General features: G+C 46.7%; 1 protein-coding gene across 1 annotated transcript in view; it reads right to left on the bottom strand.

The window, feature by feature from the left end:
• Positions 1-15,985, bottom strand: part of MYO18B (myosin XVIIIB) — a 335,406-nt gene that overhangs the window by 201,088 nt on the left and 118,333 nt on the right. The window contains 5 exon segments of the mRNA XM_051973021.1: positions 1,358-1,467; positions 2,431-2,626; positions 4,314-4,497; positions 10,394-10,553; positions 15,306-15,453. Coding sequence (XP_051828981.1) covers positions 1,358-1,467; positions 2,431-2,626; positions 4,314-4,497; positions 10,394-10,553; positions 15,306-15,453 — 798 coding nt within the window.

Here is a 15,985-nt window from a genome sequence, read left to right as displayed (position 1 = left end):
CTGGAGCCCAAGGGCTCCGCCCCTCACACCTCGGGGGATTAGAGGCTCCCCCTTAACTCTAGCTTCCTCTGCACAGATAAAGTATTTGACTAAATGGTTTTAAAGACCCTTTTATGTCCAATATTAGGTGTTTTGGGTTGCCTCCCAGCCCTGCCATTCCCTGTTCTAAGGCCCCTCCCAACCCTGACACCCCCTGTTCTAAGCCCCTCCCAGCCCTGACACCCCCTGTTCTAAGCTCCCTCCCAGCCCTGACACCCCCTGTTCTAAGTTCCCTCCCAGCTCTGACACCCCCTGTTTCTAAGCTCCCTCCCAGCCCTGACATCCCCTGTTCTAAGCCCCTCCCAGCCCTGACACCCCCTATTTAAGACCCTTCCCAGCTTTACGATTTCCTGTTCCAAGTTCCTTTCCAGCTCTCATATTATCTGTTCTCTAAGAACCCTCCTATGTTATTAATGATGAATCTATAATTAATGATCCCAATAGATCCCTGGGTAGAGTTAAAGGCACTGGTGATTCCCCCAATGACAATGCTAACACATGAGTTTGGGGTTAAGGAAGAGATCAAAGTTCATAAGGACAATAACAGCACCTTGCCAACCTCGAGGTGACAGAAGCATATTTTATCATAACTACCACTATCTTTTTCCTTTCTTCCTTCTCCTTCTTCTCTTTCTGTTTCCTCTTCCTCCTCCTTTTCCTTCTTCTTTTCCTCCTCCTCCTTCCTCTTCTTCTTTCTTCTCCTTCTTGTCCTTCTCCTTCTCCTCATCCTTCTTCCCTCTCCTCTTCCTCCCCCTTCTTTTCTTCTTCTTTCTCTTCCTCCTCCTTCCTTCTCCTCCTTCTCCTTCTTCTGTTTCCTCTTCCTCCTCCTTTTCCTTCTCTTCATCCTTTTCTTTTTCCTTCTCCTTCTTCTCTTCCTTCTCCTCCTCCTTCTTCTGTTTCTTCTTCCTTCTCCTCCTCCTCTTTCTCCTCCTCTTCTCCTCTAACCCCCTCATTGCACAGAGGAGGACTCCGAGCCCCAGAGATGGGGCTGTGCTTGTGCAAACATGAGCAGGTGAGAAGAATTCAGATCCTGGCCTCGGCCTCACAGCCTCTCAGCAGAATTTTATGGGCCAGCATCGGAACCCTTCCTGACTCCACATTTTGAGAGGTTCACCCAAGCCTTTATAAATGATCATTTCTGAGCTGAGGTAGGTATTTCCCCATTTTACAGATGAGACCACTGAGGCTCAGAGCAGTTGGGTGACTTGTCCTTGTTGGACAAGGCTCCTCCCAGCTCCCATTCTAGCCCTTTCCCACCTCCCAGGAGGGGCCCAGCTTTCCAAGGCCTCCCCAGCCCCAGTCCCTCCATATCCCGTACCTTCCTCTCCTCCATCCTCTCCTGGGGCAACAAAATCTTCTTCATAAACGTTGGAGCCAAACCTTGGAACTGCCGCCGGAAGCGAGTGAACCCCATGTGGTCCGTGTAGCCTGGGGGAGGAAGGCAGAAGGATGCTGGGAAACGAGCCTGTTGGGAAGTCCCGTGAGTCTGAGGCAGGACTAGGACAACCCACGAACCGTTAGGAGATGCAGAGGGAAGGGATCCTGGAGGGAAACCTGCCTGGGGGAGCCCCCTTCCCTTCCCCCCCCCGTCTCCCTTCCCCAATAGCCAGTGGGCTCCTCCAAGGTAGGGATGGGGGATTTTTATTGCTGGCTTCCTTCCTCACCTCAAGGGTCCCCTTTGCCATCTCCCCTCCTCCCCCCGAGCTGCCATTGCCTCAGCCTCCTGTACTCTGTATGTGTCTGGTAAGTGGCTGGTTGTTGACAACCAGTCCATTAGACCCCGCTCCTTTTATCTTTTGCCTTTCTTTGTACCCCTGATGTTTAGCACAGTGACTGGCACGCAGCAGGTGTTTAATAAGTGCCTATCACTAAGTACCAACATTCTGTTTTGTAATTAATATGCTGCCATAGAAATAATTATTTATTTCTATTAATTCATAATGTATAATGTATAATTAAATATTAAAGAAATATACTTATATTGACGCCGTATATACCATAGGTCACAAAGGGCCGACACTACTGAATGACTAAAGAATGTTTTTAGAGGCTCTTGCAAGAGTGGGATTGCTCCCTTTTTGTCCTGTCGTCCCTGGGGTGCCAGACTCAGAGCAGACCCTTAATACGTGCTCACCGATTGGTCGCTGTGCCCTGACCATAACAGGTACTTAGCAAAGCTTTGTTGAAGCCAATCAAAGGCTGTTGCTCGTGGAGCTTGTGATCTAATATTAGAAGGAGGGACCTCGGTTTCTCAGCTTGCCAAGAAGGAGGGCGAGCTCAGTGCCTGAAGCCCATGATCCTCCTTGGAAGGGCATCCCGGCTCCATGAGTGGAGGGGGCTCTTGGGGCTGGGGGAGTCTTCTCATCGTAGGCACTGAGTGGGGTCACTTACCAATCCGGTGCAGCCTCAGGGCGTCGAGGACCTGAGCCCCAGCAAGCTGGACCCTCAGCAGGGAGACGTCCAGGGGGTGCTCCCTGTCGGCCGGTGCCAGGGACGCGCTCCCTCCTCCGTCCTCCCATCCTGATCCTGGGACCAGGCAATGGACAAAGTGTAACTGGGACCGTTTGATCACATTGGTCAAAGCATCCTGGGGCAGAGAAGAAGAGAGAGGTCAGGGGTAGGTGTGACTCAGGGAAAATGAATGCGGAGAAAGAAGGGACAACTTTTGATTTGTTTCAGCAAACTCGGATTAGGGATGGGCGCTGCCCCAGGAGGTGCCCGTAGACCCGAAGATAAATGAGAAGAGCCTGCCTCTGGGAGCACAGATTCCCACATCCTCCCCTCCCCATCTCCGCTGCCTCACTGGACCTTCCCCACCTGCAGACTCCTCCAATAAAGGCGGTCCCCACTCTGGACCACGAGGGACGGGGGCTATCCCACAAGCCTTAGCCACACCGCTCTCCCTCTCCCTGAAACCACACCGCAGCAGAACAAAGACGCTCCGAGCTGGGGGACTTTTACTTCGATCACCTCCCTTTACAGAGGAGGAAAAGGGGAACTGTGACACGCCCAGAGTCTCACGGCGAGGGCAAGCAAGGACTGGACGATGGCTCTAGTCTTCTGACAGCTTCTGGGTGAATTGGAAGGAACCTCAATGGCCAACAGATTGAACTCAGACGCAGGAAGGAGAGCTTCCTCCAAAGCCATCCAGCGAGCGGTCATCCGGCCCCATTGTTATGGTTGATAATAACCATAATAGCCAGCACTGATGGAACCACTTTTTTGGTCTCATGAAATCCTCACTTTGTGGGGAGTCAGTTAGATGGCCCAGGGGATGAGCCTGGTCACAAATGGCGCGAGTCACTCACTAGCGTGAGAGCCTAAGACTCCTTCCCTCTTCTTCGCTCACTTGTAGGATGAGGATCATATAATTGTGGCGATACATAGAGAATTGTACACGTTTAACCTATATTGGATCACTTGGAGGAAGAGGATCATAAAATTGTGGCAATATGCATAGAAAAACTGCACATGTTGAACATATATTGGATTACTTGTAGAATAGGATCATATAATTGTGGAATATAATTGTGAAAATTATAATTGTGGCAATATGTATAGAAAAACTGCACATGTTGAACATATATTGGATTACTTGTAGAATAGGATCATATAATTGTGAAATTATAATTGTGGCAATATGTATAGAAAAACTGCACATGTTGAACATATATTGGATTACTTATAGAATAGGATCATATAATTGTGGAATATAATTGTGAAAATTATAATTGTGGAAATATGTATAGAAAAATCACACATGTTGAACACATATTTGGATTACTTGTAGAATAGGATCATATAATTGTAGAAGAAGTGCACATGTTTACATACATATTGGATTACTTGCTGTCTATGGAAAGCTGTAGAGAAAGGGAGGGAAAAATTCGGGAGAGAAGGTTTGGCAAGAGTGGATGTTGAAAACTATGCATATGTTTTGAAAATAAAAAGCTTTAATAAAAAAAAAAAAGAATGAGGATCATACTAGTGCCCACTCCCAGGGGTTACTGGGAGGATCAAGTAACTAATCATTGTAAAGCACTTTACATAACGCATGGCACACAGAAAGAGCTACATAAATGTTAATTATTATTCCTTTTAGGGAGATTTTCAACGATCGAGTTTAAAACAAGGTCTGATGGTGGAATTTCAGGCACTGTGACAAAGTTAATGGTGGCCATATTTTCCAACAATGGGGGAGCCCTTTCCCTCCCACTCCTTGGACAGCTGCTTCCTGCAGCTTTACACGAGGGGTACAGTTGCAATGAGCTCACCATCTGGAGGATGATCTGGGTGCACACGGCCTTCCTCTTCACAGCCGCTAAACTACTGGCAAACGTCTTCCTCACACAACCGACCCGATGCAAGGCCTGCTGGGAGCAGCCTTCCATTCCGGCCACTGCCCGGCAGACGGGGGGCACTCTGGAGCGAGGCAGGAACAAGCTGCTGAGGTCCTCCCTGGGGAGAGGGAACGGACGGCCATCAAGAGGAGGGATGGGAGGATGGAGGGCAAAGGACGGCAAACGCCCCAATCAGCTGGTCTTGCAGGGAGGTCCAGCAGGGGGCTTCCCTCCCGCCGTGCCCTGTCTCCAGCCTCAGAAGGCTCCGGCCATAAAGAGGGCTCTCAGTGGTCATCCCGTGGTAGACTCTTTACGCCATGAAAAAATGCTCTCCTTTACAGCGTGTGCTTAATGAAACTTCAAAGGGCTTGGCCATTTATGATGTTTTACAGCTTATAATGTTCTTTACCATTTACAGAAAACCACCTTGGGAGGAAGAGATGGTTAAGTATTATCACCTACACTTTTCAGAGGAAGAACCAGAGGCAGAGAGGGCTGGAACTTCGTCCCACTCATCTGTGCCTCAGTTTCCTCCTCTGTAAAGTGGAGCAACAATATTTACAATCTCCCTTCCTGGGGCAGCTGTAAGAAAATCTCTGCAACTCGTGATTTTAGGTCCAGTTCTTTGTCCCTCTACTGCCGACCACAGAGGACGGAGACCTCGCTCCCTAGTTAAGCAACCCCACCCCAACTCAGGGAGGTCAAGATCTCTTCCAAAGTTCCCCCAGCCCCAGACAGATTCTGGAGCCCAGCTTGAATTCTCGAGGAGAAATATCAGGGTTAGGGTTAGACAAGACTCTTCACACTAGAAATGTCCCAATTGGAGTCAGACGCCCTCGATTCAGACTGTGTGACCTTAAACAATCACTCTGCTTCCTCATCGGTAAAATGAACAAGTTTAATTTAAATGACCCCCAAGATATTAATGATTTTAACCGCTCTGGGACTCAGTTTCCCCATCTGTAAAAAAATTGAACCAGATGGTCCCTAAAATCCCCATCAACCCTTGAGCTACAGTTCTCTGAGCATTGGTTTCCTCATCTGTAAAAGAAGAGGTTGTCCTCAGTTTCCCCATTTGTAAATTGAGTTGTGATTAAACCAGGTGATTCAATTAAAGTTCTTCTGCTCTAGATTTTTGTTCCCGTGACCTCACTAGGCTTTCTTCATCTACAAAATGGAGTCTAAATGGCCTCCATGGCACCTTCCAGATTTCAGCCATGATTTCATCATAACAGACCACCCCCCCCCAGGACCTAGTCCTACCTTCTTGATTCCACTTTGCCAGCTCTGCCCCCAGGGGCTTTACACCAGGAGGAACAAAAGTCTTACTTCTCCTGCTGGTGCAGTGGGGTCCCTCCCATAGAATGGAGGCGCCCTGAAGGCTGGAGCTCATTGTTCTGAGCCAGTATCCGGCATACAGCAGGAGCTTAATGAATGTCTATTGACTTGAATTGGCTGGGCTCTCAGAGGAGCCATGTTATGATCCAAGCAATGTCAGGAACAACACTACCAGTCCTCTGGGCCTGCCCTGAGACCTGAGAAAAGCTCCCCTGCAGCCTAGAGTCCTGTCGGGCCAGGGGCCAAGGGAATTATGAGATTAAGGGTCTTGTTCAGTCGTGGCCCATGTATGTGAGAGATGATTCGAATCTGGGGCTATCTGATGCTCAGTGGCTCCCTAGCCACTGCCCCACATTGCCTCTCAGTGGTACAGCATGGACCTTATCTCACTGCATAAATGCTACAAGTGAGGCTCCGGGCAGGTAACTAGTTATGTCCATAGCTAGAAAGCTAAGAAGAATCAGAGACCAGAGACACTCTGTGTGTGTGTATCTGTCTGTGTCTCTCTCTGTCTCCCCTTCTCTGTCTCTCTCTGTGTTTCTCTCTGTCTCTTTCTCCTTCCCTCCCTCTCTCTCTCTCCTTTGTCTCTGTCTCTGTCCATTTCTCTGTGTGTCTCTCTATCTGTCCCTCTCTGTGTCTCTCTCTCTGTTTCTCTCTCTCTCCCCTTTCCCTCTTTCTTTGTATCTCTATCTGTGTGTGTGTGTCTGTCTCTGTCTTTCTGTTTCTCTGTGTGTCTCTTTCTCTTTTTATCTCTCTCTGTCTCTGTCACACACACACACACACACACACACACACACACACACACACACACACAATCAGCCATGGAGAGCTGGAAGGGACCTGAGAGATGTTCTAAGTCCCTCTTTCCGATCGCACAGATGGGAAGTAAGAAGCCCAGAGGGGGTGAAGTTTTGTTGAAGAATTCAATCAGATCTCAAGACTCATTTCTGCCCTCTTTCTCCCTCCCATCTCAGCCCAGCGCTGTCAGGACCCTGAACCGATCCATTTTATGGTCTCCCTGTAGCCAAGATTCAGATGCCTCCTCTGTGTCACCACAGACAGCCCTTTGGGTCTCATTTTCCCTATTTGTAAAAGTGAGGGAGTAGACTCGGTGATCTCCCAGGATCCTTTGAAAAGAGCGAAGAAGCTCTCTGCACTAATAAATCCCAAGAAAGGATCTATCCCAGCCAAGGAACGAGCAGGGGCCCGGGGCTCCCATCTAGACGAGCTTCGCTCGTGGCCAGAGATTGTAATTAGCCCTTCTCCTCTTCCTTGGGAGACACGATCCATCTCCATCTCCTGCCCCAAATGGCTATTAGGGTCATTAGGAAAATGAGTCTTCTCTAAATGAGCCGAAGGTGTTTTAATAGCAAGTTGGATGGATGGCAGATTTACAGAGACTAACAAAGCCTTGGATCCCTTTTCTGAAATGCAGATGTAGCTAGACTGTGGGATGAGAGGATCCGTGTCTCGATGGAGAGGAGTCTGCCCAAGGACCAGCAATGACGGTGGGCTCTTCTTTATAGGATGGGAGGCTCGGAGCGGGAGAATGACATGTCTACAGTCATACAGTCAATGACAGGCAAGATTGCAACCAGATCCTCAGCTCCTAACTCACACGCTCCGTATCCCGCCCCACCGGGTCTGCCCTGGCGTCTGAGGGGGACCTCGTGCCCGTGGCCACCATTATGACAGGTGGGTGACTTGTCCTATGTCAGCCAGGAAACGAGGGGCTGACAGGACTCAGTCTTGGGCTCTAGGAGTCCAAGGTCCACCCTCATCACTCCCCTACACTGCCTCCTCTCTTAAATGAGGAAGAGACAACGTGGGTATCTTCCGGCTCTGAAGGTCTCTGAGCCCTCCCTTGGCTGATGGCTGCATCCTAATGGAACCTTACAGACTCCATGTTTTTAATTCCCCCTCCAGGGTCTGCTGAGGCAAGCCCCTTGGGCTTAGCTCCCGCTCCCCAGAGAATGCATCCAGGGAGGAGAATCTGGAGTGTGAGGAGGGAGGGTCAGGGGGAGCAGCTGCCTCAGAACAGCTGTATAAAGGGAATTGGGGGTGCCGGGAGGGCAACTGAGGACCCAAGGGCCCCTTCTCCTCTACTGTGACTGGGGATGGCCTAGGATAGACTCCAAGGAGTCTAGAAGAGAGAAGGAGACTGGAGACTTTGCACAATTCCACCGCATTTAAATCCAACTTGCTCATGATCACTCATAGAGTCATGGGACCTCTTCCAATGAAAAGCAAACAACTCCCCTATCTCATAATTCTAACCCTGAGGTATTTCTTGGGATACGTTCCTAGCAACAAAAGTAAATCCCTTCTGTGCTGCGGGGTTGGTCGACGTTCACTCAGTCCCAAGAACACCAGATGGAGCCCCTCTGGGAATACCATGTTAGCCCAATAGATGAGGGCAGAAATCATTGTTCCTTTTTATTTTCCTATGCTCGGCCTAGAACAATACTCTGCATATAGCAATACATGCTCATTTTCCCTTAGAGGAACTCCTGAACGGCCAAAAAACCCACCGAGCCCTTATGAACTACAATTTATCATCCTCATCATCATCCTCATCATCCTCATCATCCTCATCATCATCATCATCACTGGCACAGCTGGGAAGTGTCTGAGGCTGGATTGGAATTGAGGTCTTCCTGAATCCTGGCCTAGTGCTCTACCCACTGAGCCAGTCTAGTTCAAATTTAAATTTAATTCAATTTCAATTAATTCAATTAACAAAACAAATTCAAATTCAAATTTAAAATGGGGATAATGACCCTTCCCTTATGGCATTCTGGAATGTCCGGGCTAGCTTTCTCTGGAGTCTGGAGTCGGAGCTCGAGCTCAAGCACACTCTCACTCGAATCTCTCGAGTCTGCTTGTTTCAAATCCTCCCAGCCCTTATATACCTTAGTGCAATTACATCACTACAGCACACTGAGCATGTGCCAACTGTAGAACTATTACATCAGCACAGCACACTGAGCATATGCCAACTGTAGAACATTACATCACCACAGCACACTGAGCATGTGCCAACTGTAGAACATTACATCAGCACAGCACACTGAGCATGTGCCAACTGTAGAACATTACATCACCACAGCACACTGAGCATGTGCCAACTGTAGAACATTACATCACCACAGCACACTGAGCATGTGCCAACTGTAGAACATTACATCACTACAGCATACTGAGCATGTGCCAACTGTAGAACCATTACATCAGCACAGCACACGGAGCATGTGCCAACTGTAGAACATTACATCACCACAGCACACTGAGCATGTGCCAACTGTAGAACCATTACATCACCATACTAAGTACTAAATATATGTGAACTAGAGAACCATTATCCCATCAATCCCACTGGGTTAACACCGTGCTGTAAGTCTTTGCTTCAAGTATACTTTTCTCAGAGTTCCCCAATATCTGCAGTTCTCTACAGTATTCTAGCAATCATCCCGCACAATCTTCTCTTCTTCCACAGGAAACTGAAATTAAGAGAAGCCACAGTGGATGGAGAACTAGATTTAGTGGAAATCCCTGAGTTCAAATCCTGACACAAGCATTCACCAGCTATGTGACCCTGAGCCAGTTACTTCACCTCTATCTCAGGTTCCTCATCTGTAAAATATTATTAATAAAATAAAATAAGGATAATAAATAAATAAAGATAACAAGAGTCCCTTCTAGCATTCTCGTGATGATCAATTAAGATCACATTTGTGAAGCCCTTTGTAAACCTTAAAATGCTCTAGACATGTTAGCTATTTTTATAGTTGTGGAAACTGAGACTCAGAGAGAGGAAATAACTTGGCTGCGGTCATACAGTCTTGGAGCTAGAAGAGGCTTGAGAGAAATCATCTTACTATGTTCATCTTATAGGTAAAAAATCAGGCTCAGAGGGGAAAGAAAACTTACTCCAATGTACAACAACAGATGAGGAAACTGAGGCACAAAGGGATGGATGGTCTCTCATATCATATAAGAGAGCCAGAACACCAACCCAGCTTTCTTCCTATGATACTGAAGTGTTCCCAGATCCCCAGGAACTCACTCCACAATGTACCACACACGTCATGGTCCCATTGGTGCCTGTCACAGATTGAGCATCAGTTGCAGCTATTCTTTTGTAATTCCCAGGGCCGGTCTCACTGCAAGCTCATTTTGGGGGCCAGGGCCTCAGAAACGGCCTAACCACTGAGCAACCTGCTCTTTTTTAATGCTACAAAACACATCATTTCAGTTTTACGAGTCCCAGTTCCAAAATGCCCATAAATGTGATTCCAGCCACATCATCTCCTTTCACATTTAATGAAAAACAAGGGAAGAAAAGCCATTTTTAGTTATCTTTTTCTCCTCGCCCCCCACCATCCAAAAAAGGGCAGCTTTCTCCTCTGTCAGCTTCACTGGGGCCCCAGGGAAACATTTTCCAAGTTTCAATTCAAGTGAAAGCTCTTTGTTTCATTAAGGAGAGTTGTTATCCCCAGAATGGTTCTCATTTACCCAGTTATTATTGCTGGAGAAGCAGAAAAAGTGGGGGTGTAGATGTACCCCAGGAGTGGGCCGAAACTGCTCAGCAGCTGCTAACTGGAGGCGACGGTGGGCTCCCGCTCCCCCTCGGACTTCCCTCCGTCCCTCCCTTTGCACATTCCCACAGGACTCACCTGCTAGACTGCTGCAGGACCTGGAGAGCGTTCAGGGCTGACAGGTTGGGCTTGGCTTTCTGGATCCATCCGCTGAGGTCATAGCGCACGGGGTCCCGGCCCAGCTGGTGGGAAATCTCAAACTGCAAACCATGCTCACACTTGCGGAAGGCGGGGGTTTCTGAAAGAGGGACATGACCGTGTCCAGTAGGAGAACATATATCTAGGATCCCAAAGGTTGCTGTGTACTCTATATACTGCAGCTCACTGAAGTCTGTGAAATCATTACTAAAGATAGGATAGTTCCCATTTCACAGATGTGGTCACGGTCACTGAGGTTCAGAGACCAGATGGCTACCCCAGGTAAGTCAATGGCAATTTGGGGGGCAGGAAACGGTCCCAGCCTTCTGGACTCCAAATCTAGCATTCCCCATTCACAAATAACTTCCACAGAACTGAATTTCCTGGATAACTAATCCCTCCTTCCTCTGCCAAAGCACCTTTAATTTTAACCATTTATGAAAATCTTTCTAAAACAGATTCTACTTCCACAGCTGGGAGGGTTCTTGGAAGCAATAAGTCCCCTGGAGGCAAAAGGAGTTGCTTTTCATCTATGCATTCTAAGTGTCCACATAGTAGACCCCAGTGATTTAATTGAGGGGCAGGGAGGTGTAGGGATCAGTGATTGCTAAAGAATAGCAGAATTTTAGGGATTTTACATCCCTGTGAGACAGCTATCCTTGACCAAGAGCCGAGTCAACACAAGGATTTGTATTCTTCAACAAGAAAGAGACAATCCCAGCCTCCTCTCATTTTTGGTTGACCTCCTGGCTGGGGCCAGTAGCTTGTCACGCCAACTGTGCACTGAGCCAATGCCGGCGGCTCTTGTCAGGGAGAGGCTTCCTAACCACTGCCCCTCACGGAGACCAGCAGCAGGTGTCCCTGAAGAGCCCAAGACCCAGAATTAGCGGGAACAGGTCTGGAGGCTTGGAATTGGAGACACGCAAGAGAAGCAAGATGACAGAGAATGAGGGAGGGCGGTGAGGAGGGAGGAGCAGGTTGCTCAGAGGACCTCAGGGATTCAGCAACATTGAAGCAATGATATCCTGTGCTCTCCACAAGGGATGCTGTGTTCCCCTTTGTGTCTCTGTGTTTTCCCTATGAGGAAATGTATTTCCTAATCCTCAACGTCCTATATTGTAGTGTCCAGGCTAGCTTTCTGGAAGATCTCTCTGCAGTCTGAGCTTGAGCGCACACACACACTCGAGTCTGCTTATTTCAAGTCCTCTCAGCCCTTATATACCTTAGTACAATTACATCACTACAGCACACTGAGCATGTGCCAACTGTAGAATCATGACATCACCATACTAAGTACTAAGTATATGTGAACTAGAGAAACATTGTCTCATCATTCATACTGAGTAAACACCTTGTTATAAGTATCCTTGCTTTAAGTATACTTTTCTCACAGTTCCCCAATATCTGCGGCTCTCTATACTATTTGTATGTCTGCATAATAGTACAGTATTTCCCAATCCTCAGTGTTCTATATGTGTCGGCATCATAGTATAGTATTTCCTAATCCTCAGTGTTCTATATGTGTCGGCATTATAGTATAGTATTTCCCAATCCTCAATGTTCTATATGTGTCAGCATCATAGTATAATATTTCCCAATCCTCAGTGTTCTATATGTGTCGGCATCATAGTATAGTATTTCCCAATCCTCAGTGTTCTATATGTGTCGGCATCATAGTATAGTATTTCCCAATCCTCAGTGTTCTATATGTGTCGGCATGATAGTATAGAATTTCCCAATCCTCAATGTTCTATATGTGTCGGCATAATAGTATAGTATTTCTCAATCCTCAATGTTCTATATGTGTCAGCATGATAGTATAGAATTTCCCAATCCTCAATGTTCTATGTGTCAGCATAATAGTATAGTATTTCCTAATCCTCAATGTTCTATATGTGTCAGCATGATAGTATAGAATTTCCTAATCCTCAGTGTTCTATATGTGTCGGCATCATAGTATAGTATTTCCTAATCCTCAGTGTTCTATATGTGTCGGCATCATAGTATAGTATTTCCCAATCCTCAATGTTCTATATGTGTCGGCATTATAGTATAGTATTTCCCAATCCTCAATGTTCTATATGTGTCAGCATGATAGTATGGAATTTCCCAATCCTCAGTGTTCTATATGCGTCGGCATGATAGTATAGTATTTCCCAATCCTCAATGTCCCACATGTGTGTGCATGACAGCATAGTAACCTGTGGGGCCGTACCCTGCACATATTGTTTTTCTGTTTTGTTTTGCTATGCCTTTTGAGCCAAGGTCTCATGTTCCGAGTTGTGTCCTCCAGTTATTAATAAAAGTAAAGCCACGGATGTGGGCTCATGGGACAGGAGGCTGAGCAAGTCTGAACCCACATAAAGCCTTGAACCTGCCTGCAGTCCCTTTCCCAGGGCCTTCCACAAAAAGGGATCCTAGAGGAGAGATGGATGAACAAAGAAGTGCAAACCGGTGCTTATATAAGCCAGAGTATTTTGGGAACTCCCATCAGGGGAGATTTCCACAGACAGACTTAGGAAACGGGCTTCAAAGAGGTTCGGAATCCTGCTGATGCAAAGGGATTTAATCGGAGGAGTCCGTGGGTCTGGCTGGATTGAGCCGAAGGGGGTCCGTGGTAACTGGCCAACAGAATTCACAGAGTCTCTGCTCAGCCTTTGATTCGAAAATCCTTCAAAGCCTGCCCGTGAACTTGTACACAACGAGCATTTTGCAGAATAGGGTCATCCTCTTCCCAGAGCTGGGAGGACTCTCTACCCTGCTGCGGGCAGCTCGGGGAGCTGTGATGGGGACGTGAAACGATGGGGGGTGGGAGGAGGGCCAGGGCCGGGAGAGCCCCCCGCCCCCAGGACAATGACAAAGCTTCCAAGGTGGCCATCCTGGAGGACAGCGCGGGTTAGCTTTGGAGAAGCTTGTGAGCGTGCCAGCTGCTGAGCAGGTGGAGGGGCTCGGCCCCACAGGAGGCTCCCTGCATCCTCCTCTCCCTTGCAGGTGCACCTGCTTTTTGCACAAGCATGTTTCTCCATGTTCAACAAATCCCTTAAAATGCCCCGGGGATACTCAGTACATTTTGGAGTCCTGAGCTATAAAGCTAAGGCTTCTTTGTTACGCTTGAATCCCTGAGCACATCTGTTCTTAAATCTGACTGTTTGTGGTAGCATGCCTGAGAGTCTTAGGCCGGGAGTCAGGGTTCAAATCTAAATGTAGAAACTCATCTGCTGTGGGATCGCCAATAAGTCATCTAGCTTTTCTGAGCCTCAGTTTCTTTAGCTGCAAAATGGGAACAATGATTCCCATGAGAGCGCCATTCTCTCCCTGTCCAGGGGTGGTGTGAGGAGCCAATGAGGAAAACCTAAAAGACCTTGTAAATGTCCTTTATTATAGCAAACACTTACTAAGCTTTCAGGCCTCCGAAATCCAAAGCACTTCACAATAACTCCATCAGGAAGGTGCTTTTATCACCCTCATCTTCCAGAAGAGGAAACTGAGGTTTGGAAAGGTTAAATGACATCTCAGAGACACAAAGTGAGAATGTACTTAGGTAGGATTTGAATCCAGGACTCTCTTGACCCCAAGTCAGGCCCCCCTCTAGCAGCAATCATCATTAGCTTCCTTAAATACGACCTGACAAAGCTTCTATTTAGGCTGACTTTGGAGCTCGCATTTACAAAGGGCAGACATAACAATCACCCACCTCCGGTCCATCACCAGCTGTCACTGAACTCTGCTGTCCTCGCTCAGCAGGATCTCCCCAACTAGTGCTCAACTGAGCCCGAGATACATCATCATGGGTCATTATGAGGCATCGGAGTACGACTTTAGTGGAACTACATGGGATGCAAATCCCGACAGCGGTACTCCTCTGCTCAAAAAGCCTCAAGGGCTCCCTATTATTTCTATTATTGTATAGCATTTATATCTGTCCTTAGCTCATGAGTTTGAACCTGGATTCAAGTCTTGTCTTTAAAACTCACTACCTCCGGGACTACAGTCAAGTCACTTGATGTCCCTTTGCCTCAGTTACCTCTCAGCTTCAATTTCCTTCTCCATAAAATGGAGATAACAATATTCATTCTGAGCTCAATGAATTGTCAATCAATTTGTTAACAGACTTTTTAATTTATTTTTTTTTCTCAGACAATTGGGGTGAAGTGACTGAGACCAGATCTGAACTCAGGTCCTCCTGACTTCAGGGCTGGTGCTCTATCTACTACACCAACGAGCTACTCTAGAGTTTTTTAATTTATTAAGGGCCTACTATGTTCCAGGCACTATGCAAAGCACTTTAAATGTTATCTTATTTGAGCCTCACAACCACCCTGGGAAGTAGGTACTATTATTGTCCCCATTTTACAGATGAGGAAGCTGAGGCAGATCATGGTGAAGGGCCTTGCCCAGGGTCATATAGCTAAAGAAGTGACTGGGGCTGAATTAGGATCCAGGTCCACTGAGTTACTTTATAGCTTTGGAAACCTGCTCTTCCCCTGCAGGTGGTCAGTGAATAACTTCAACTGTGTGAATTAAAAGAACAAATGAACAAACAAATAAATAAATGATGTTGTCTAATGATAACATTAGCAAAGTATAGTTTTGCTATAGCAAAATTAGCTATCATATATTATATATTATATTATAATATATATAATATATATTATATAGCTATTAAATAGTTATTAGCAAAATATAGTTTTGCTCTAGTAAAATTAGCTATTATATATTACATTATATAATATATATTATATATTGTAATATGTTATATTATATGTAATATTATATATTATATATTATATAGCTATTAGCAAAATATAGTTTTGTTCCATTACCCCCTCCCCCCACGTACACACACTCTTACCATCAGCGCCAACTTCCTTCTTCTCAAAGGCTAAACATAAGCGATCCATCACAGCACTGTCACCAGAGCCCTCGACCCGGACCTCCTCATCCAGGACCCAGAGAAGGCCTTTGGGTTCCTCTGCTTGGCCCGCAACTGGAACCCGCACCTGGCAGGGAGACACCCCCACTTAAGCATGCTGAGAGGCCCCGGGAGTCAGGCTACTCCCCATGGGTTGGGCCTAGTTCTTCTTCCATCCTACCAGCGGAAGGGCAGGTGGTGGTCTGGACTCCTGAAGCTTACAGCCTACCACTATTGTCCCACACTGTCTTTGCAAAATCATGGATGGATTCATCACAAGAGACAGCCTTCTGCCATTCCCGGAGCTCTAGATCATGGAGACAATTCTCCGCGCTAAATTTTCTCCAGGAGAAATCCATTTCCTTAAAGATTAAGTTACTAAGAGGATGACCCTGAGATGTGACGCTTTGCAATGACCTTCCCAGGTTTCAAAAGAAAAGCTCAGCTGAGGTCAGTAGAAAGTTATAAACCCTGGGGTAGTGATCAACCCAGAGGCATGATGGCACGCATCAAAATGACCATTAATTACTTTTAATTAAATATCAACCACTGTTTTAATTAATTAAATTAATCCATTATTCAGGCTTTTTTTAAATGTTATTTTCATTTCATCCAATCAC

This window comes from Antechinus flavipes, chromosome 1, assembly GCF_016432865.1.
Source record: "Antechinus flavipes isolate AdamAnt ecotype Samford, QLD, Australia chromosome 1, AdamAnt_v2, whole genome shotgun sequence".
In the NCBI taxonomy this organism is placed as follows: Eukaryota; Metazoa; Chordata; class Mammalia; order Dasyuromorphia; family Dasyuridae; genus Antechinus; species Antechinus flavipes.
Note: the sequence above shows the minus strand (reverse complement) of the source record. Positions and strands in the feature narration are given on the sequence as shown.